The sequence below is a fragment of the Brachyhypopomus gauderio genome, chromosome 7, assembly GCF_052324685.1.
Source record: "Brachyhypopomus gauderio isolate BG-103 chromosome 7, BGAUD_0.2, whole genome shotgun sequence".
In the NCBI taxonomy this organism is placed as follows: Eukaryota; Metazoa; Chordata; class Actinopteri; order Gymnotiformes; family Hypopomidae; genus Brachyhypopomus; species Brachyhypopomus gauderio.
The window spans coordinates 29,803,861-29,824,842 of NC_135217.1; the positions used below are offsets into that span (position 1 = coordinate 29,803,861).

General features: G+C 46.5%; 1 protein-coding gene across 1 annotated transcript in view; it reads right to left on the bottom strand.

Moving 5' to 3' along the window:
- The window catches only part of LOC143519789 (zinc finger protein ZFPM2-like), a 45,788-nt gene extending 39,221 nt beyond the window's left edge, over positions 1-6,567 (bottom strand). The window contains exons 1-3 of the mRNA XM_077013521.1: positions 6,429-6,567; positions 5,108-5,164; positions 1,869-2,027 (exon numbers count right to left, since the gene is read on the bottom strand). Coding sequence (XP_076869636.1) covers positions 1,869-2,027; positions 5,108-5,164; positions 6,429-6,567 — 355 coding nt within the window. The remainder of the gene's footprint in view (positions 1-1,868; positions 2,028-5,107; positions 5,165-6,428) is intronic.
- Between the last annotated feature and the right edge of the window lie 14,415 nt (positions 6,568-20,982).

The window sequence follows — 20,982 nt, forward strand, 5'->3', positions numbered from 1 at the left end:
CGCTGCGTGGTGGGTTTACTTAAAGAAGGGGCCCTTGCCCCTGTTTTCCTATTATTTGGACAGTAACACCCGTACGGAGCATTAACACCACCACGGCTGCGTCTCCGGAGACCGGAGGGAGTTGGGCGTGTTAAAGCCTCTTTGACGCAGGGCTAAATGACTTTAAAAAAGCAATCGAACTGAGCTGAGGATCATGGGGGAATATGGCGACACCTGACCAATGCATGTTTCTTGCCAAGGGGCCGGAGAAGCTGTGCTCTAGTGCGGTAGGAACATGCGGGGCTGGAGAAAATCAGGAGACTAGGGGCTGACAGGAGAAAAATCTGAAATGAAAACAAATGAAAGTTTTCTTCAGCATCTGAGAAATTACCCAGCTACACGTGTGGGTCACGGTTGGGTTTAGTTTGTGCACATCCATCAACTCTTTCTGAACCCAAGAAATATAATTCCATCTGCCAGTAAAGTTACAGAACTAAACATGCGTGTCTTGTATGAATGTATTACAGACTTGTGCAATATCTGCAAAAGTCCCTTTGAGTCAGAATGTCAATTCCAAAAGCATAAACCTTGTTTGACCTTGAAATTAAACACCGACACAGTCATCAATATTCATGCTCTCAGACTTACCTGCTGTTTCCCCCTTTCTCAAACAACAGAAGGGAATTATCATTACACTGCATAGCTAATGCGGAACATAAAAACGATAATGTTTTTCAAAGAAGTTCCCCGTGTAAAAATCCCAGTAGGCACAATGGTGTTTAAATAGTGTGACAAAAATGTAATTCAAAAAAAAAATGTCGTTTGAAGGAAAGAGGATATTCAAAGCAGCAGCTGTTCATTAAAAAGTCAAATGTCTGGTGATGGCTAGCGGATGAAGAACTGTGCTTCTGGGGTTGGGAGACCAGGAACTCCGGGAGGTGAGAAGGTGTGTGTGTGTGTGTGTGGGGGGGGTGCTTGATTGACAGCTCTGTCGTCTGTGCTGTAACATGGAGCAGGCTCCTGTGATGGTGAGGTGTGACCGAACGCAAAGTGAATGTAACGAAACTGAACGGATGCCTAATTGAAATGGGGTTCAAAGAGGAGCAGAACACTGAGCTGGCCTTGACTTTATTTGCATGTGTGTGTGTGTTTATTTCTAGCAAAACTAGTATGGCCGACTATCAATGCACACACACACACACACACACACACACACACACACACACACACACACACACACAGAGCCTGGCTGCAGTAAGACGTAGACTAAGCCAGGTCCGTGGCCGTCTCCCAGATCAAACCGCTGCCCTCAGGTACACAGCAGGCATCGCGTATCAAACAGTGCCGCTCTGGACCTGGGCACAGAGGTCCCGGAGGCATTCCCGCCTTCCTCTTGCCTGCCAGGAGCAGGACGGCATAGCTCAACCAGACGGGTGCGCCAAGCAGGAAGAGGCTCGGGAAAAGGCACCAGTCCTCGGCTAGGAATCAATTAGCACGTATGTGCTTTTCTTTCTACATTTATTGCTACGTTAATCGTGACGAGCACTGCGTCTGAAGAATTCTGCATCGAGGAATTGTGGGTAGGGAAATTGTGGAATTCCAAAAGTCCTCCAACAATGCTGTAAAGGTGTAAAATGGCACACAATTTTTATCCTGAGAGTTTTCTCCTCTAACAAACCCATCTGCAATGCCACCCATGTTAGATCCATCAGTCATCAGTGAGATGGCTGATGGGAGGTCAGCGTGTTAAACATTTCACCTAAAAACATTTCAAATATTTAACAAAAAACAAACTTTCTCGACTTATGCTAACTGACTTATGCTAACTGACTTATGCTAACTGTTAGCATGTTTTTTTTAATGGGTTTCCTTTGTTCGGTGAGGCCGACCTTTACTGCAGTAGTCCTCCATGTCCTCGCAGGTGAGGTTCTCTGCCTCGAAGTCCGCCGCAAAGTTCTCATCCGCGGAGAACTCATCTTTGGCCCCCAGCTCATTGCCCTCCGATACACACTCCTCCTCCTCCTCCTCCAGACCATCGTCCAGGGGACCTACACACACACACACACACAGTTGCACACACACTCATCAAACGCTCTGTTCTGGATTTCCAAAAGAACATCACTGACTGTACTCCATCATTCGCTCGACCAATCAGTGTCCTAGTAACAGAAAGCATCACTGTGTCTGCTGCATATGTAATGACCCAGAAATATGTACTTTTTTAAATTATTTTTTTGCCAGGAATGTCATTGCCAGATTCACTGTCTGGCTTCTGTCTCAGAAAGGTTGTCAGAATTAGCAATACCTTTGACATTTAAACATGTTTGTGAACTGTGAATATCCAGTTGTGCTAGAACAAATAACATTCTCTCCTAAATGTGTGCTAAATCTATGGGCAAAGAAGGAACACTCAAAATGTTTTAGCCAAACTCTGGATTAATGATCGATGGTTTTATATATGAAAACAGAGGAGATAACCAACTGATTTAGTTTATGAGAATGCACTCTAATAAGATTACTATGTCTAAGGGCCTTTAAAGGAAAAAGGCAAAGAAACTACTGTATGAGATACTGTAGCTATTCTTCCTCTCTGGAAGCAGGCAGTAATAGCGGGGTTATCGGCTATGGAGCAACCACAGTACAGTCACTTCCCACACGGGTCACCCCACGGTACCGCAGTCAGACCTGATGACTCAGACCCACACTGTCCAACACGTTGGGCCTGAGTAGAGGTACAAAACACACACGCACACACAAACATGCACACACACTCGCACACACACACACATTTGTGAACACTTTATTTCCAGGAAAAGTAGTGTGGCTCTGTATTCAAACACACACACACACACACACACACACACACACACACACACACACACACACACACACACACACACACACACTCACACACACATACACACACTCATTGAGCTTACCATATGAGTCAAACATGCATGTCCACAAGCAAAAATCAACTCGTATCTAAGCAGAAAAATGAAATAAAACCAGCTGATATGGACATGTAGGAAAACAGACCTATCCACTAGGAAAAAACATTCTCAACCCTGCTCATCATAGCTCCGACGACCGGCAACAGTTCTTTTTACGGATGACAGTGTCTAAACACTGTCAAAGCGACAGGGCAGGAGAAACAGGAGGAGAGACAAGGCAGGACAGAGACAGGGCAGGACAGAGACAGGGCAATACAGAGACAGGGCAGGACAGAGACAGGGCAGGACAGAAAAGGTGCTCGCATGCTGCCTCTCCACTCCAGAATTAGCATGGGAGCAGCAAAGAAAATACTTTTATTAATTTGTTCGTCTTATCAGAGGGTGCAATGTTGATTTTCCATTTACCCACCATGCCTTTGGGTACCACAGCACTGAAGTCTTAAAGGCGACATTTTTCCGTGTGATTAATCCCCCCTCCCCCCTCCCCCACTCCCAAATCCATGCAATATTATTATTTTTTTAATCTAAATGCTTTCAGGACTTTGGCTTGTAGCTGTACATCTCTTTTTCGTATTTGCATATTATAGTTTTGAAGCAATCAGGAGCAGTGATGGAATTACATCTACCTGACTTATATTACCTACCAACAAATCCCTAAAAAGAGGAAAAAATCTCAATAAATGAATTATATAAGTGTATTTAAGTGTAGAATGTACTGGGCTTACATCTAGCGTACCCAACCACCCTCGCCCATTCCTGCTATTTCGTAACAGGTGGACCAGACGCTTCAATTGTGACGCGTTACGTTCCCTCGCGCTAAGGAAGCGTCCCTGGAGGAGACGGGCCCGGCCGGCCCCTGCTTAAAAGTGTGCTTTTCTTCCCGTGAAAGGACACCCCCACCCCGGTCTTTGGCGGCTCTTAAAGACAGCCACCCTCTTCCCCTAACCCCTCTTTCTGGCTCTTTTCATTAGTGCTCATAAACGGTTCCTTTGTAGCATGGCGGCGTCTGTGGGAGCTACGCTAACATGAAAAGAATTAGCGCGGCGGTCTCTAACGGAGTGCTGGAGTGCGGCACTTTAAATTAGCGGACGGTTGCGGGACGTTATCTCAGCGCAGGTCCTTTCGCGCCGACGCACAGGAGCAGGAGAGAGAGAGCGGGAGAGAGAGAGAGCAGGAGGCTCACGCTCCCGCTCGATACGTCTCAATATGCTAAAGTGCTGTAGTGGCGATAAGCATCGGACGGCGTATCAAGGGGAGACCACTGAAGCTCGACATGTTTGGCAGGGCGGAGGAGAATGGAGAGGAAATGTTTATAAACACGCAGAACACACACACACACACACACACACACACACACACACATTTTTGTATTATTGTCAATGGAAATATCCTACAAAGACTTGTATATCGCTAGATAAATACTGTTATTCCTACATCTAACCCTAAACCCAGCATATTGCTTTTTTATTTTTCATGTTTGTTGTTTGTTTATTGTTTATTTTTGTACCATTTGCCTGTTTGTTTATTTTTAAAGGAAAGCATTTGTCCTTGTGGGTACCAGTGTCTCCACAACTGAATCTTGCTTTTCTATTTTCATGGTAGCCCTGGGTCCCCTAAAAGAGCTAAGTACATGTCCAACCACCCAAACACACATACACAAACACACACGCACATACATCTTTAAATGAAATATATTTCTAGTACGGAGTGAGGGACCCATGTGGAGTGACTACACAAAGCTCCACACAGCACAGCAGCCACGGCAGCTGCTAAGCACTCCGACCACAGACACGAGGCCTCTATGAGACACCCTCGGCCAATCACGTTAGACGAACACCTGTTCCACTCCAATTTAACAGGCCACTTCATACATCCAGAAGCCTATTGGTTACCATAGAAGTTCCTAGATCCTGGGTACACATCTCATTTATTATACTGAAGCAGTGGGAGGATTCGAATAACCTCAGACAGCAGAGGATAAGAATAATGGCTTTCTTAACGACAGGCATTGCCTTCTCTGCTCATTTTCTGATAGGGCCGTCCCTTGCACTGTTTGTCTGTATACGGGTGGAAACCTTGTCACAGTGTGGTCACAGGGCTGTGGACACAGATCAAGCTCAGGAGATGTTGGCAGGAAGAAGGCGGGGCCACGCGCCCCTCAGCTGCCCACGCACCTCGGGAACCCATGGGGTCGTTTGGGGAGTCTAAAGAGTAGGAGGAGAATGGAGATCCTGAACAGAGGGAAGCAGGATCATTTCAGACTTAACATCTGGTCCACCATCCCCAAATAAGACCTGTATAAGACCTGTATAAGACCTTTATAAGACCTTTATAAGACAAATATAATGCATACGTAACTCACTAAGGCTAATTTACTGGGCAGCTTAGAATGTAACATGGCCTGTCATGTACATTGCCTGTGAGCACCCCAACTTAACATTCCACAGAGCACCCTAACACAGCACAGACAACACCAAAATGGCATATAGCACCCCTACACAAAGCACTCCAATATAGCACAGAGCACCCCAACATGGCACAAAGCACCCCAACACAACACAGAGGACCCCAATATGGCACAAAGCACCACAACACAAAGGACTCCACCACAACACAGAGCACCTCAACATGGCACAAAGCACCCCAACACCACACAAAGCACTCTAACAGAACACCCCAACCTACCTCATAGCACCCCAACATAACACAGAGGACCCCAATATGGCACAAAGCACCACAACACAAAGCACTCCACCACAACACAGAGCACCCCAACATGGCACAAAGCACCCCAACACCACACAAAGCACTCTAACAGAACACCCCAACCTGGCTCAAAGTACCCCAACATAACACAGAGCACCCTGACATGGCACAGAGCACCCCGACACAACACAGAACACACCAACATGGCAGAGAGCAAGCCAACATGACACAGGGAACTCTTCACCTGATATCCAAAAGAGATTTTGTAGTTCTACAGCCTACAGCTCACCCGACAATTCCCATGGAACAGTTTCAAAGGAATGAGAAATTTAGCACATTGTACCCATCTAGAACACACGCTCAGATACCCTCTGCATGCTCCATCTCCAAAGCCTACACCTGTGCCTGAAACCTGGACCACACCCGACATGTCTCCTTTGAGTAACGCCATTACATCGTATATTTTTCATTTGAAGATCAACTGCTCCATGGACATCCCTGACCCCAGGCCTTTCATGGGAAACACCGCGACGTTCTGGATCAGATGGGATGTCGGGCGGGTCCACGGCAGGACGGTGCCGGTTCAGAAGCCCCGTGGTGATGATAAGCTGCTTGATCAACACCGGGCCCACTGGGTCACCCCCTCCCCTCGCTCAACTCCTTTACACCTCCTAATTAGGGTGGAGGTAATTGAATCACACAGAGCAGAGCATCTGATATTCATAAGCATGCAAATCACTTCTCTCCCACCTACACCGCGTGCCTCTTTATATTCCTCTCAAATCTCACCATGGCCGATAAACGTGTGGCCAAGCCGGGTGGAGGGTGTGGGGTGGGTAGGGCACCAGCCCGGGCACCCGACACCCAGCACGAACGCGGAGCAAGTAACCGGACAGGATAGGTTGCGTCTCACGTGCAGCTGTGACATCGTGACGGCGTACCCAGACTCGATGTTCACTATGGTGCTTCCCTGGGACTTCTGCTCATCCTCCTCACTGCACTGAGAACATTTCCTTCTTCAGCTAAGAAAGCTTGACAGAACCCGACCCAGAAGAGAGGCAGGGAGGGGCCCGCATCCTGACGGTTTCCAGCTGGGACGTGTGTGGGGGGTGTGCAGCCACGTCCGTCTGCCCACGCGGTTCCCAAGACGAACAGGAGGGAGGAACAGCGTCTCCTCCAACATTTTCCTCTGATTGCCTTCAGGTGCGCACGAGCTTTGGGGACTCTATGAGAGTTGTGCATCTCCATTACTAAGGCCGGTGCGATACAATCTCAACTCATTGCCAATGATCCGATACACTATACGTGATTTGATTCAACAACATGAGAACATCGCTGTTTTCACATTCAATTTCCAAATTAGTTTTTTGCCGATGCTAAGACCCAGTTTCTAAAATTATGCCTCTTTTGGTGAAACTTAACACACAGCAGCCAATGTTACACACAAAACAGGCAAAACATCTCACACTTTTGGAAAAAGCACACGTTTTTGCATCTAAACGCTACACACAAATGTCAGATGATTAGCCTTTCATATATGTGACTACACACTGAAGTGACAAATGTAAAACACTACGTGTGTTTGAGTGTTTAGTTTGTAGTCTGCTGTGAAGGTCTGTCAGAGGTCTCACATATACATGAATATTCATAAATATAGAGGTTATTTCTGCATATTCAGTACATTTACACCATAAAGTAAACCACAATTACAAGGGGAAGGGTTTTTTTCTTTTTTTGGTTTTGCATGAACACTACAGCAACTCATGCTGTATATACTGTAAACACATGGAAAACAAAAACAACAAAAAAAGAAAAACAAAAAGACAAAATAACCTCAAGCTTCCTCCATCACCTGCTGAATGTATTTACACTGGTGGGGTTGGCGACAACCTCCCTGCCAAAAAGATCTCAACAGTAATGGAGAGTTTGGTGGAGGTGAAGCACAACAAATCGTGGCTGTTCAGTGAATCAGTTTGAACTTGAGCAGCTCGGTGCAAACTTACGTTGTCCCAGACGACAACAAACCTGGACTGTTCTGGTTCATCCCCCTGGTGATGGAGGATGAGTGTGTTGTGCTCTGTGTTGAAGAAGGTGATGATGTGCACAGTGTTGTAGGGACCAAGAGTGGGTTGATGATGAGTGGCAAATTCATAGCGCAGTTGTTTCACACTGTCACTGGCCCAGTCCTGATAGACTCACTGAATGGATGTTGCTGATGGTGACGTGGTCAGTAATGATGTGCTGTTGTAGTTTGACCATATTCACAATGATCTCTTTCTGTTCTGAGGTGTATAGCCACCTTCATCCCCCACCAAGGGGTCTAGTACATGATGTAGTATGTATAGAGGGGTAGTCTAGTACATGATGTAGTATGTATAGAGGGGTAGTCTAGTACATGATGTAGTATGTATAGAGGGGTAGTCTAGTACATGATGTAGTATGTATAGAGGGGTAGTCTAGTACATGATGTAGTATGTATAGAGGGGTAGTCTAGTACATGGTGTAGTATGTATAGAGGATAGGTCTACTTATCTATTCTCATTTTGAAATGTCTGGATGATGTTACAATGTAGCAGCACAGATAAGGTTGGACCTTTTGCCTCCAGAAAACCAAATGCATGTTTGACCACTTGGTCAACTAGAGTGGCTCTGATCTCATCCATTATGGTTGCTCATCCTCTTCCTCATTCTCGTACTCTTCATCATCAACTCTATACAGTATTGGACTCCATTGATGTGGAATCCAAGATTTGCAACTTGTGGCCTCTCTATAGGGATTAGGATTTGATGTCTAAAGATTTGTAAAAATGAGATAGAAGTGTTGTAACGTGTGAGAACTGGGTATGAATTTTGGTAGGTGAGTGTAGCAGTTGCGTGTCAGTGTTTTCTAAAAGAAACACATGGTTTTCAGTTTTGAATATTGTGTCTTATGTAAACAACTGTGTTTAATGTTTTGCAAAAAGTGTGTTTTAGAATTTCTAAATGAGTGTAAGGCAGATAATGTGCTTAAGGTTTAGCACACCCAGTCAATAGATAGACTACATGGGTTAGTTGTTTCAAAAATCGTGCTATAAGGACCACTTTTTGTGTCTTAGCAGCGGCAAAAAACTGTAAATATGAGAGTAAAAATTTCAAAGTTGTTCCTGGTCTTGGTCTACAGGTGAGTGAGTTGTACTCACCACGGACAGACGTGTGAATCAGTGAATTGTACCATCTCTGGACTCTATACATTATACATTATAACAGATTCCTGTACGAACTGGCCAAAAAACAATACAGCACTGAGATTTTACGGTGACGCTGATGTATCACGGGTGCCTTTCGGGGAGACACTGGATCTTTTATTTTTGCAACTCTTGGAAAATGTGGAATATGAAACCAGTTTGTCGAATTCTGTGCTGTGATCAAAGGAATAGGGGGCTGATATTCTGATCACAGGTCAAAGTAAGCGGCCATCTGCGAAGCTAAGCTTTAGTGGTGGTGGTGGTGTGTGTGCGCGCGCATGTGTATGTGTGTGTGTATGTATGTCTGTGTGTGTGTGTGTGTGTGTATGTGTGTCTGTGTGTATATGTGTGTGTATATATATATATATATATGTGTGTGTGTGTATGTGAGGGTGTGCGCGCATGTGTGTGTGTGTATGTCTGTATGTGTGTGTGTGTGTGTGTGTGTGTATGTGTATATGTGTGTGTGTGTGTGTGTGTGTGTATGTGAGGGTGTGCGCGCATGTGTGTGTGTGTATGTCTGTATGTGTGTGTGTGTGTGTGTGTGTGTGTGCGCACGCGTGTAGAACAGGACCAGTTTGTATCCGTGCTCTCTCGTAGCCGCCGTCTGTGACCAAGAATAAACGGTAGCATTGTTTAACTTGATTTTCCAGTTGCTAAGCAATGTAATTCCGGTGATTAGAAATGGTTATGCTCCCAAATTCATTCACTTGCAATCAACAGTCAACAAACTGTTTCCTGTGCCTGTGCAACAGGACCTGAGAGTAATATCTTGGAGAGAAGTGCGGTAATCAGGCCACAACCGCACACACGCCAATGAAATCCTGACAAGCGGCTCAGCGGGAACAACACTGGCAGTGTCTGGTCAGCACCTTGGCTGACATTTCACAATGTAATAAGAACAAAGAAAAGTTGACGTGTTGCAACAAGAAGACACTAGAGTAAAAGCTTTGTTAGAGCTCAGTGTGAACGCTTTTATAATGCCAAAAGTTTACTCTGAGATGAGCCTCTGTGCCAAATGACTGAATTTCCTGAGCGCATGTGCTGTGTTTCTAGTATTACACAAAAAGCAACAATTTCGAGTTGAATTTCAAATAGATCATGTTTGATAGATGCGTCCCTTAAAGGCATAGACTCCTGATTATAAGATTCAATACAGCTCATCAGCCCCAAATAACATTTCATTATAATCACTGTGGGAAATAACACACGCGAATGAACACGCAAACACACTCCAACTCAGATATGCTGACTTTTCAGAGTTCGTCTTCTTTTGTCTGAGTCATAGTGTGTGGTTTTGGGGTTTTGTGTGTGTGTGTGTGTGTGTGTGTGTGTGTGTGTGTGTGTGTGTGTGTGTGTGTGTGTGTGTGTGTGTATATTCCACCGTTTTCCCAGTCCCTCCCCACCGAACAGGAGAGGCATTTAAACCTGGCTGCTGTTTGCGTGGCCCATTAATAGGCTCAGACCGCCAGCCTCTCTAAGCTCTCAAACCCCCTCCCCGCCTTCCCCTACACACACACCTGTGTGCAGTCTCTCCCAAATTGGCCGATAAACCAATCACAGTGTGGCATGTTCCATGAAGTTCAGGTGTGAGCTCTTATTGGCTCCCGCTTCAGTTTGACCCGGTCCCCAGTTCCGCTCACACCCAATGGCAGCTCCACACCAACCCAACACCAACCACTGCAGAGGCACGCAGACAGTCACATGTTCCTCTGGTTTTGTTGGGTCATTTGTTTGCTTCATACCCTTTGCTGTTTTCATAATGGCTAAAAGGGTTAAATCACCCTGCTCCCACTGCCACAGTTTAAACCCGCCAAATCCCACAGTAATGAACCAAAAAGGAAGCTTCTGGATGAAGCGTGTCAAACTCTCAAGATAAGGAGCACACACACACACACACACACACTTTTCCTCCATCAAGGAACAATTTCCGAGATGAGTATATCTGACACGGCAATTTCATTTCAACACTAAAGGACAGAGTTTCCTTTGCAATAAACTCCTCATTAATTCTAATTTGCTTCTGGTTTATATTTCTGCTATTGATAGTGCCACTTCTTAATAACCCGACCAAAAAAATGGAAAAAAATAAAATAAATATAAAAAACCCTCAGTGCAGTAAATGTGTGGAAACAGAGCAAAGGATAAGATCTAAATATTACCCATGCCAAAGAGGAGTGCGATGAACATTTCAAAAGAACAATTCTTTATGGATCAGCTAAATCTTTTCCACTTTTTAATTAAAAGTAAAGAAAATAGAAGTTAATTATCCTGTAAAGATTAGCTGGTGGGCATCTTTCTGTAAATTAGTTCTAATTAAAAGGAAATTGTCAAATGACATTCAAAGTGCTGTCCTTTAAAAGTGAGACCCAAGCTAGTCTCTCCTCCCCCACACCCATCATCCCAGCGCTCAGAATTCGAGCCTCTTGAAGCTTGTAGCTGGAGATTATGATTCTGTCTGCAGCCGGAACCAGAGCCGTATCAGTAGGAAGGGAACGTGGTGGACAGGGGTAGCCCCTCCGCGGTCACTCCACCCTGGGAAGCGTCTCTGTTCCTGCCGCTGGGTCATTGTTTGATAGCGTTGATTGCTGAGATCATCGCAGTGTTTTATGGTGAGAGTCAAAGATCAGACCTGGCTGTTGGGTTGGGTTGTGTGATTGTGTGCACATGAGTGTGTTTTGGGGGATGGGTGGGGGGTTTGAACTATAGCACCCGTTTCGGCCGAGTGACCACCAGGACCACCTGGCAATGATGCTTACCGACTTCTGGGGGGGTGGGGGAGGAGTTTGGGGAGGCGGGGTTCCAGGAGGTTAGGCCCAGACTCTGGTTTGGTGCCCCGAGCTCTCAACATGGAGCTCCAGCAGAAGCGATCAGAGACCACATGAAGGTGGAGTCTGCCCGGACGAGGACGATCCCCACTGACCACTCCGCTCCCTCGTACCGCTCTGACCACGGCGGCCGTAACAGAGCTGACAGGCGGCCGGGCTCACGAACGCAGGCCTTCACGTTCAGGACTTCCAGTCATCCTTAAATTCACTGTCATCTTCATGTTCTCGCTTTATTTAACCAAAGCAAACTACGCACACAAAGAATTTTTGGATTTGTGTTATTAAGCCACTTCAGAGACGAATGACAGAGTGACAAAGCAGAACAGAATGAATGTTTTTTAAAGATTCATATACTGCACACTGACATATGGCTAGCAATAACACTTCATAATGTAGACATAAGGACTTAAATGCTGCTTATTACATATGGCTATTTAAGGTCCAGGAAGAAATTTGATGACCTTAATTGCAGCAGTGTAGTTTTAGAAAAGGCTTCAAAGGTCTATTAATTAGAAAAAATATTTTCTTTGACAACACATGAGAAATAAATGTGGCTACGTGATTTTTTTTTTTTTACTTTTTCCTAAAGGTCTTTGTTCAGCAGAGTTGCTTGAGGTTGCTTGGAGAACCATAGATCCATTTCTCTCTCAGAGGTGTGTGTGTGTGTGTGTGTGTGTGTGTGTGTGTGTGTGTGTGTGTGTGTGTGTGTGTGTGTGTGTGTGTGTGTGTGTGTGTGTGTGTGTGTGTGTGAGAGAGAGAAGAGGAAAGCCTCCTCCATAGGGAGGAAGAGCTCTGGCAGAAACAGAGAAGACTCCACAGTGACCTTTCAACAGAGCAGAGGAGAGAGGGCCTCTGTCAAAAGGCTCCTCCAGAGATGACAATCCACCCTGCTTTCCACCTCAACCTGACACACACACACACACACACACACACACACACACACACACACACACACACACACACACACACACCAATATTCTGCGACCTACTCGACAGCAAGCCAACCTTGTGTATCACAACTCTTCAGTCAGTAGATTATTTTCAAATGTACTTCACCGAGTAGCACCTTTCACCAACATCAATCGCTTAAATTATTTAAATAATTAAATCCATTTACATCAAAAAACAAATACAAAGAAAGACAATACAATAATAAGAAAAACAAAAACTATAATTACTATTATCAACGTCATCATCATCATCATGATCTCCGTCTCTGTTATTAGTATTATATTTCTAAATGCCACTGTTGAACCAGCAGCCATGACAATAAGTAGTAGTATATTTGTTACAGCACAGAGCTGTGGGACAATGAAGCGGTCCATTACAATCGTATCACTCAGGCCCTGGGAGAATACTCCAACCCAAATATCCTACGCTTCCTTTTACAAAATGCCTGCACATTACAAGCAAATTACTAGTGCAGCACGAGCACGGCAGGCAGGAACAAAGGCGGACCGCCATAATTATATCCCGCCGTGCGTGGCATGCGAATAGGCGCCTTCCTCCGGCGGGGCGCTCCCTCGAGGACCCCAGGCATCAAAATGATGGCCAAATTATTTAGCGTTGGGTCCCTGCCCATTATCGTATTTGCGGCGGGTGCGTGTTGTTTACACCTGTCTCGGCGCGGAAGGGTGACGCGCGTGCTCTAATTTCGCTAATGTACAGTGCGCACAGGAGCTCGGCGGTGGGGATTTAAACGAGGTCAGGGCCCGAGAGCATGGACGGAGGTCTGAGTGTGCTCGTCCTACGGCCCCGCCCCCCCCCCCCCAAACCCCAGATCCACCCTGCCAACCCCCCCCCACCCCCCAAGAACCCGCCACTCCTTGTTCGACTTCGCTCAGAAACCCCAGCGACAATGGAGACTTGAGCAACTGCAGGAGCGTGATATGTGCAAATCACATTTTGCAGATGAGCTTGAAACTCCTTAATATTCAGATATCTGACGCGCCATGCTACACACCCCCACTAAGACCTGATCTGGGGGTTACGGAGAGAGGGAGAGAGAAAGAGAGAGACAGGGGAAGAGAGAGAGACAGACAGAGAGAGAGAAAGAGAGACAGATTTGTCATTACAGGGTACATTTGCTCGGTTTGCACTATTAGATGTTTCTCCCTACAAATTTGCAGCAGGTTAAAAAAACATCATCCTTATCATTGACAACAATGCAGAGCGTCAAAAGCCTATGGAAGATTTGGGTGAAAATCCACAGTCACTTTTAACGAGACTTCCCCTCGTTTTCGGATTATAGGTGCACTGGAACCCCCACCCTCTCTCTTGCTGAGAAAGTTACGTGTCATAAGCTCACTGGGCAAAAGGTGGTGTTGCCACGACAAAAGCCAGACGCCCACTGCTGGCCGCAGAGGAAGCCCGGCTCAGGACGGCTCCGTCCGAACGCACCCCGTCCGTTTTTTAGTCCATTAGCTGCCCGGAACTGCGACAGGGCAAATCACTCCGACCCAGCAGTCGGCATCAAAAAGAACCAGAGCGAACATTCACTGAGTGAGTGAAAAGCTTTCGGTCATTCCAAAGAACTCGGACCAATCAAGCGGCTAGCTTGTTAACATTAGAGAGTGGTTACCGATGTTGGTGTGCACCAGGGCTCTCCCCTTGCCCCCTAGGGTTTTATTACTTGCTGACATCTGCCCTCATGCACCCCTTACCCCCTTAAAATTTCATTCTTTACTAATTGGGTGACAGCAGTGCTGCAATTTCGATAAAGCACAGCCCTCCACTCCCCCTCCACCTCTTCCCCACCACATCGTATTTGTCTCCGGCTTGTTACACCCTATGTCAAATTTGTCTCCGTGCCATTTTAATTACAGCCTCAGCAATCTCTCCCGTGGCATTCTGGGACAACACTGATCTGCAAAAAAGGTGATAAGTGGCAGACGCCACCCAGCTTTGGTATCAGTCATAAACAGACACTTAATTGAATCATTTGACCTCAGAGGCTGATCCGCTTGCAATAGCACACGGCAAAGAGAGAAGAATGATTTGGGGAATATTAAGGTGGTTCGGTCTGTAGCCCGCAGTAGGTAAATCACAGGAGTTCTGGCCACACGCCTATACCTCAGCAATGTGGGCCACCCTATAGGACTGATAAGTGAGTCTGGTTGGCGCACGCATGTGTGTGTGTGTGTGTGTGTGTGTGTGTGTGTGTGTGTGTAGAGATCCCATGTTCCCTGTATTTTGCTTCAGCATTCACCTCTTTAGGGATAGCTGTCAGGAGATGATGGCATGGGTTCAACACTGCAGCAGGTACACACCAAGACCCACACAACCCCCATACACCCCCCCCCCCCCCCCCCACACACACACAAAAACCCACACACCCCCAAACACACACAGCTAGAGTTCAGTGCTGATTTGACTGCTAGCATTCTCTTCTCCCCCCTCACAGGCAGGATGTTTCCAGATGCAGAGTTATCAATCCGAACAGACACGCAATCCGGGTCCAATGTCACTTCTCCTCATTATGTTAATGGTTAATACATGCAAATGAAAACATTCCGGCAATTTGATTTCTTTGAAGATAGTTTGCATATTGTCTTAGCCATAATGACTGCACACTCTGCGTCCTGACTTTCGATTTATGCAAGGCTAGTTAGTTCATTTTTATCAGCACCAAGTTCATTTCTAGGGCTACTGGAATGTGTTCTTTCTCCTTCTCCTCTCCTCACTATTTAACTAATTAGGATTCAGGTAACATAAGCAGATTTTTCACGCTATTGGTGTTTTTCTTAATTAAGAAACAAATGAATTCTCCCCAGCAAAATAGATGGAACAGCAGGATACAGTGCCAGAGGGCAGATGCTGCTGGTCTTAATTAGAAGTCACTCTATTGTCTGAGCCTTTCAAATGGAGCTCCAATCTAAATGGATATCAAAAGAGCTGCTGGAGTTTTGGGGAGGGGGGGGGGTGTATGATTGAGAGTGAGAGAAGAGGGAGAAATACGACCATGTAAAATAATAAGAAAATAAAGATAATGGAAGACAAAAGATTTGTCCAGGCATCCGGAGACTTCGACCTAGGGGTAAGTAGGGAGGGGTGGGGCTTCACCTCAGGAGGGGTGGGGCTTCACCTCAGGAGTTGGGGGGGGGGGGGGGGGGGGGGCTTCACATTGGGAGGGGTGGGGCTTGACCTCAGGGGTAGTAGGGGTGGGGCTTGACCTCAGGAGTTGGGGGGGGGGGCTTCACCTCAGAAGTAAGATGGTGTCTTGAAAGGAAAGTTCTACCCAGCTCCCTCTTCTGCCAGGGTTGCAGAGGCTTCTAACTTCGGAGCACAGGCTGCTGTTTCAAGCAGGTTTTCATCAGTTTACATTTGTGTGTGTGTGTGTGTGTGTGTTGGGGAGAGGCATAGGGAGTTATAGTGAGGCTATACTCAGCTGCTCCCCAGCTAAGGTTCCAAAGGTTGATAATGACATTGATAACCTAGCTAAAAAGCGCTGGAAAAGTTTACTAAAGTGTGTAAAGCATGTAATTCTGCATCTTTAGGCAGGCTCACACCTAAAGATTACTTAAACTTATATTAAAAATAGAAACTCCAAAACTACAAACCACAAAAATGAGGGCGCAAATGCCAAGCCTCAATTTTTGAAAAGTTTGGAGGGAGGAATTCTGCACGAAGTGAAGCCATTTAGGTCACCTGCATTCTACACGGTGGCCTGTGGGTGTGTGTGTGTGTGTGTGTGGATGGGTGGCTGGTGGCGATAACATCGCAGGCCTGCCTGCACGCCTCCTCCAGCTGCCAAGCCCACGAGTTCTCCTTCAGACAGCAGAGCTCAGGAGCTCCCAGAGGAGCAGGCCAGGGGCAGCCGATCCGTGCCCAGGCCCGCCCGCACCAGGGCCAAGCCGCCCGCTGCCCAGGGGCTGCGGCACCAATGCACGCCATGCGTGCCAGCCTGGATACTGCCCAGCGGCCCATTTCAAAGGAGGTGGGGGTGTTTGGGGGGGGGGGGGGGGGGGGGGGAGGGGGAGATCAGGTATGCGGCGTGATATCCCTCTCGCTTTGTAAAGCACCCCGTCAGAGGCAGAGCCAGGCGGATGGTTAAAATCGCCCCGCGCCTTTCAGTCCCCCGGAATCGATTTCGGAGTTTTTCGAAAAAAGTCTGGACGGGGTTTCTGGAAAACGGACAAGGCTGTCGGTTGGCCCCCCCGTCTGGTGGATGGAAAACCGGATGCCATTTCAAATTCCAAACACGGGGAGAGATTCTCCTCATTTCAGCTTTTGTTTTCGAAAAAGTCAGCTGTTAATTGAGGTTACATTTCAACACCCCAATTCCACCCCCACCAACATACTGGCAGAAAATTTTAACAAACTATCTTATCAAGGACTAGGCCAGATAAGTCAAAGAGGATTTGAGCTTTGTCCAGCTTTAATGCTCCACACTACAACTTCAATCAAATAACAAATTAGCCAGAAAAATGTTTCATCACAACACAAAACATGTAATTTCATCCATACTGTCGGCAGTGTGCTGTCAAAACATTTCCTAAGGAAGAAGGGGGGAAAAAAAACCCCACCGAACCGTCATTTGAAATGTAACAGTTTCATGCAAAGCTATGCACATATGGTTGCCTAGGCCGTTAAGAGCGTCTTCCTTATTAAAACAGGCATGTTTTAAACACCTCTACTTATCCCGCCAAATTACCATAATCCTCACTGTGCTCCCCCACGAGCTCTCGCTCATCTGCACTCCCGTTTGTTTATTTCCGTCTGCCCGGGAGATTAGGAGCGGAGATTACCTAGCAGCGGAACACGTCGTGGCATCAAAGTCGGCGGGGATAATGTCACTCTCTCCCAGACCCCCACCCCCACCCCCCCCCCCCCCCCCCCAGTCCGTTGTTCGGCGGAGGGCGGGAACAATGGTGGCGGAGGTGTTCCGCAAAGCATGACGGCGGGTCGCGCTGTCCTGCGGGACAGGCCGCGTGTCGACACCCGGGCGGGACACGGCTACGCGCTAGACACCCCCACCCCCAGCCCTGTGGAGCTACTAGAGTTACACTACTCTGCTGTTGGGGATTATCTGGGTTTGATGGGTGTACATACCATGTGCTTAACTACTGTAAGGGAAGACGGTTTGCCCTCAGTGATCGACTTATGTTTCAACTGCAAATCATAAAAAATCTGACTAAAAACCCAGTTTTAAAAACTGCTGGTCAAGGCCATACACAAACTACGTAAACAAAATAAAAATACTAATACAAACAGTAAATGAAGAAATAACTAAACCTTCAGAGAACATTTCTGCCACAATGTAACATAAAAAAATAAATCTATGCACAGTAACGGTACTGTATTCTTACTGGATATTCAGCTTCAAACATCCATATTATAAAAAAATAACATTGTTGAATGGAGAGATCATTTTATTTCACATTTCTTTAACTCAGCATTTCTCTGTGTGATTACTTGTTTATTTATTTATTTATTTACACATTGATCAACATGTAGTAAACATGTCTGTCTTTATTCTAGTGATCCCTCATAGCTCTCATTAAACTGCCAAACACAACCTCTGTAGTCCTAGCTGTGAACCACTAAACCCAACGTGTATCTGATCCGACTCCGATTACCCACAGTGGTCAATGAGTGATGAGGTCAGAGGTGCCTGTGAGGGGGAGAGGGCAGCGTTCCTCTATCACGCCAGCCGGCATTTACCACCACCTGCAACCTGGATCCGGGAAAACCATATCACCCCGGATCTGGGGAGACTGGGAAGACCCGGCAGCTTTCCGGGTGTAGGTGCAGGGTTTGGCCAAAGGATAGACAGGACAAAGTAGAAAAAATCTGAGAACAGAAAGAAGAATGCTAGAACAACAAAAAAAAAAAACATTTAAGATTTATATATTATAGCTCATCTCGCTGTAATGCAGCAGCCTCCGACAACCTTCATGTCAGAAAACAAAGTCACAGGAGTTGAAACTGGGGAGAGCCCCCCCCCCCAGCCTTCTGTGTTTTCGAGCTTTACGGACAAGTGCTACCTCAGCAGAAGCTGTCGGAGCACAAAGACCACCACCTACAGCTCCATCTCCGAGCTGTGGACTCGTTTCCCGAAATACCTGGCGCGGCCTGCGACTGACCAACCACGCGGCTGACGCGGCCGTCAACCGAGCAGCCAGCGACACCCACCCGCTGAACACCCACGGGGGGGAGGGGGGGGGGCGTACACGGAGCCGTGGTCCGACAGCCGGTAAGGCCAAAGTTCGCAAGCTGTGTCTGTCTAGTTCAAGAGACATGCACACCATCTGTGGCTCAGAGCACCAAGATTCCAGTCCTCTGCTGTGGACCTTGTACGAAGCCTGAAACTTGAACGACTTGCCGTGTTAGCCGCATTTAAGACTTCTGTTTGTCCGTCTGGGTCAGGGCGACCGTAGCTTGCAGGTACAACTAAGGAGCTTCACGTGTGCCCAAAGACCAGTTCTGGCGAGGTCACACCCTGCCCCCAGCATTGGCTTCAGCTCGACCCAACCACCCGGGCTGGCTATACTCTTATTGGCCAGACGGCAACGCCATGCTGGTCTTCCCAGTGCGGCCACCAGCCCCCCTGCGTGAGAGACGTCTTGTAGATGTGTGCTAACTGAGACAGCTGGTCTGAGGATTCTGGGTCTTCAGACCAGGACGATCACTTGGGACAGTTCTATATTCACCACCACCCCCAAACTAAAAATAACAAAGGCCAACTCCTTTCCTTTCCTGTGGCCTTTGCAATGTCGATAGCGTATTGGTTGCAATATGCAAATAAATCCTCCAACAAAATGTTTTTTTTTTTCTTCTGCTGTGCTGTGATCAGCATCGGATGTTAACACCGACAGTTCTGTGGATGTTTTGATGAGGCATTTGCACGATCCAGCGATAACGATTATCTTAAAAAAAAAGAATCTCAAAATAATGCGGGCTAGTCTTCAAGTGGGTAACATTTAAAGGTTCATCAACATGTTTCTCAAATGCCATTTGTTTATATTTTATTTAATATGTTCTGAGACATATTCTCAGCGGTAGTACGCAGTAATATAATCACACCAGGATATGCTGACCATATTAAGCAACCCTGTTCGCTCTCACACAAACAGAGAATCTCCCACTCATGGCTTGATATAGCAGTCGGAAAAAATCACGGACCCATTCGGGATGCTCCGAATCGGTTACACGGCGATGCTAAACAGGGGGGCTGTTTTGTTTCCCGCCGTTCTTGACGTCTCCTCGAACGGCACGAGGATGCCGTGAGCACAGTGCGTTCTCTTCCCGACTGTTCCGGGGTCCACTGTGTCCATTCCTGCCGTGCCGCACCCGAGTGAAAACGAACGGGAATTTTAGCGCCTCGCTGTCCCGGGAGCGTGCGAGCCCCGACTGGCGGCCTGAGCCCTTGTCCCAGGCCTATCCGCCGCACGCACAGAAGCCAGACCACAATCCCCGTTCCCTAAATAAGAGAATTTTGTATCCTGAGTCACAAAGCCCAAGGTCAAGGAGACATGGCTGTCCTGAGGTATACGCCAACAGCATACACTTAGAAAAAAGCACTATAGACTGAATCTCACACAGACACACACACTCTCTCTCTCTCTCTCTCTCTCTCTCTCTCTCTCACACACACACACACACACACACACACACACACACACACATAAAACCTCTCAATGTTTTTTTTTCATTTGCATGATTACTTTTAAATATGAAAAGAGCTAAATAAACTACACAGGAAGATAGAATACTAATTGCTGTACAGCACTTTTGCTCGAAAAACCTTCTAAAAAAGGTAAAAAATGTTAAAGTAGGTAGACATAAAAAATGAGTACAAATGTCAATCAAGAAGAGGCCAAATCTATAAGCACTAGACACTGTTTTGGTTTTCAGCATTTTTGGTTCTATGATCTTAGTTTCATTCGAACTGCAACAGGCACAGATTCCACACTGTAAACACACACAAATCAATGACTGGGGAAAAAACCCTGTAGCTCAAACAGGTTATCTGAGAAAAGAGAAATGTGACCAAAACACTGGTCCTTCAATGCCGCGATCACAGTCTGAGATGCTTTTCTAAGGGATCCTAACAGAAGTTTGCTTCAGGTTAATCCCATATATGGTGCAAGACATGCTCGTTTTGACTTATTAGTACTAAACAACCCACATTTACACACACACACACACACACACACACACACACACACACACAGTTTTTTTAAGGTCTCTGGACCTGTGTGGTATTATTGATAAGAAAAAGAAGTTGGTCAATATACATCATCTAGCAGAAAGGATTACACTCTTATCTGAAATGATATTCAGTAAAGT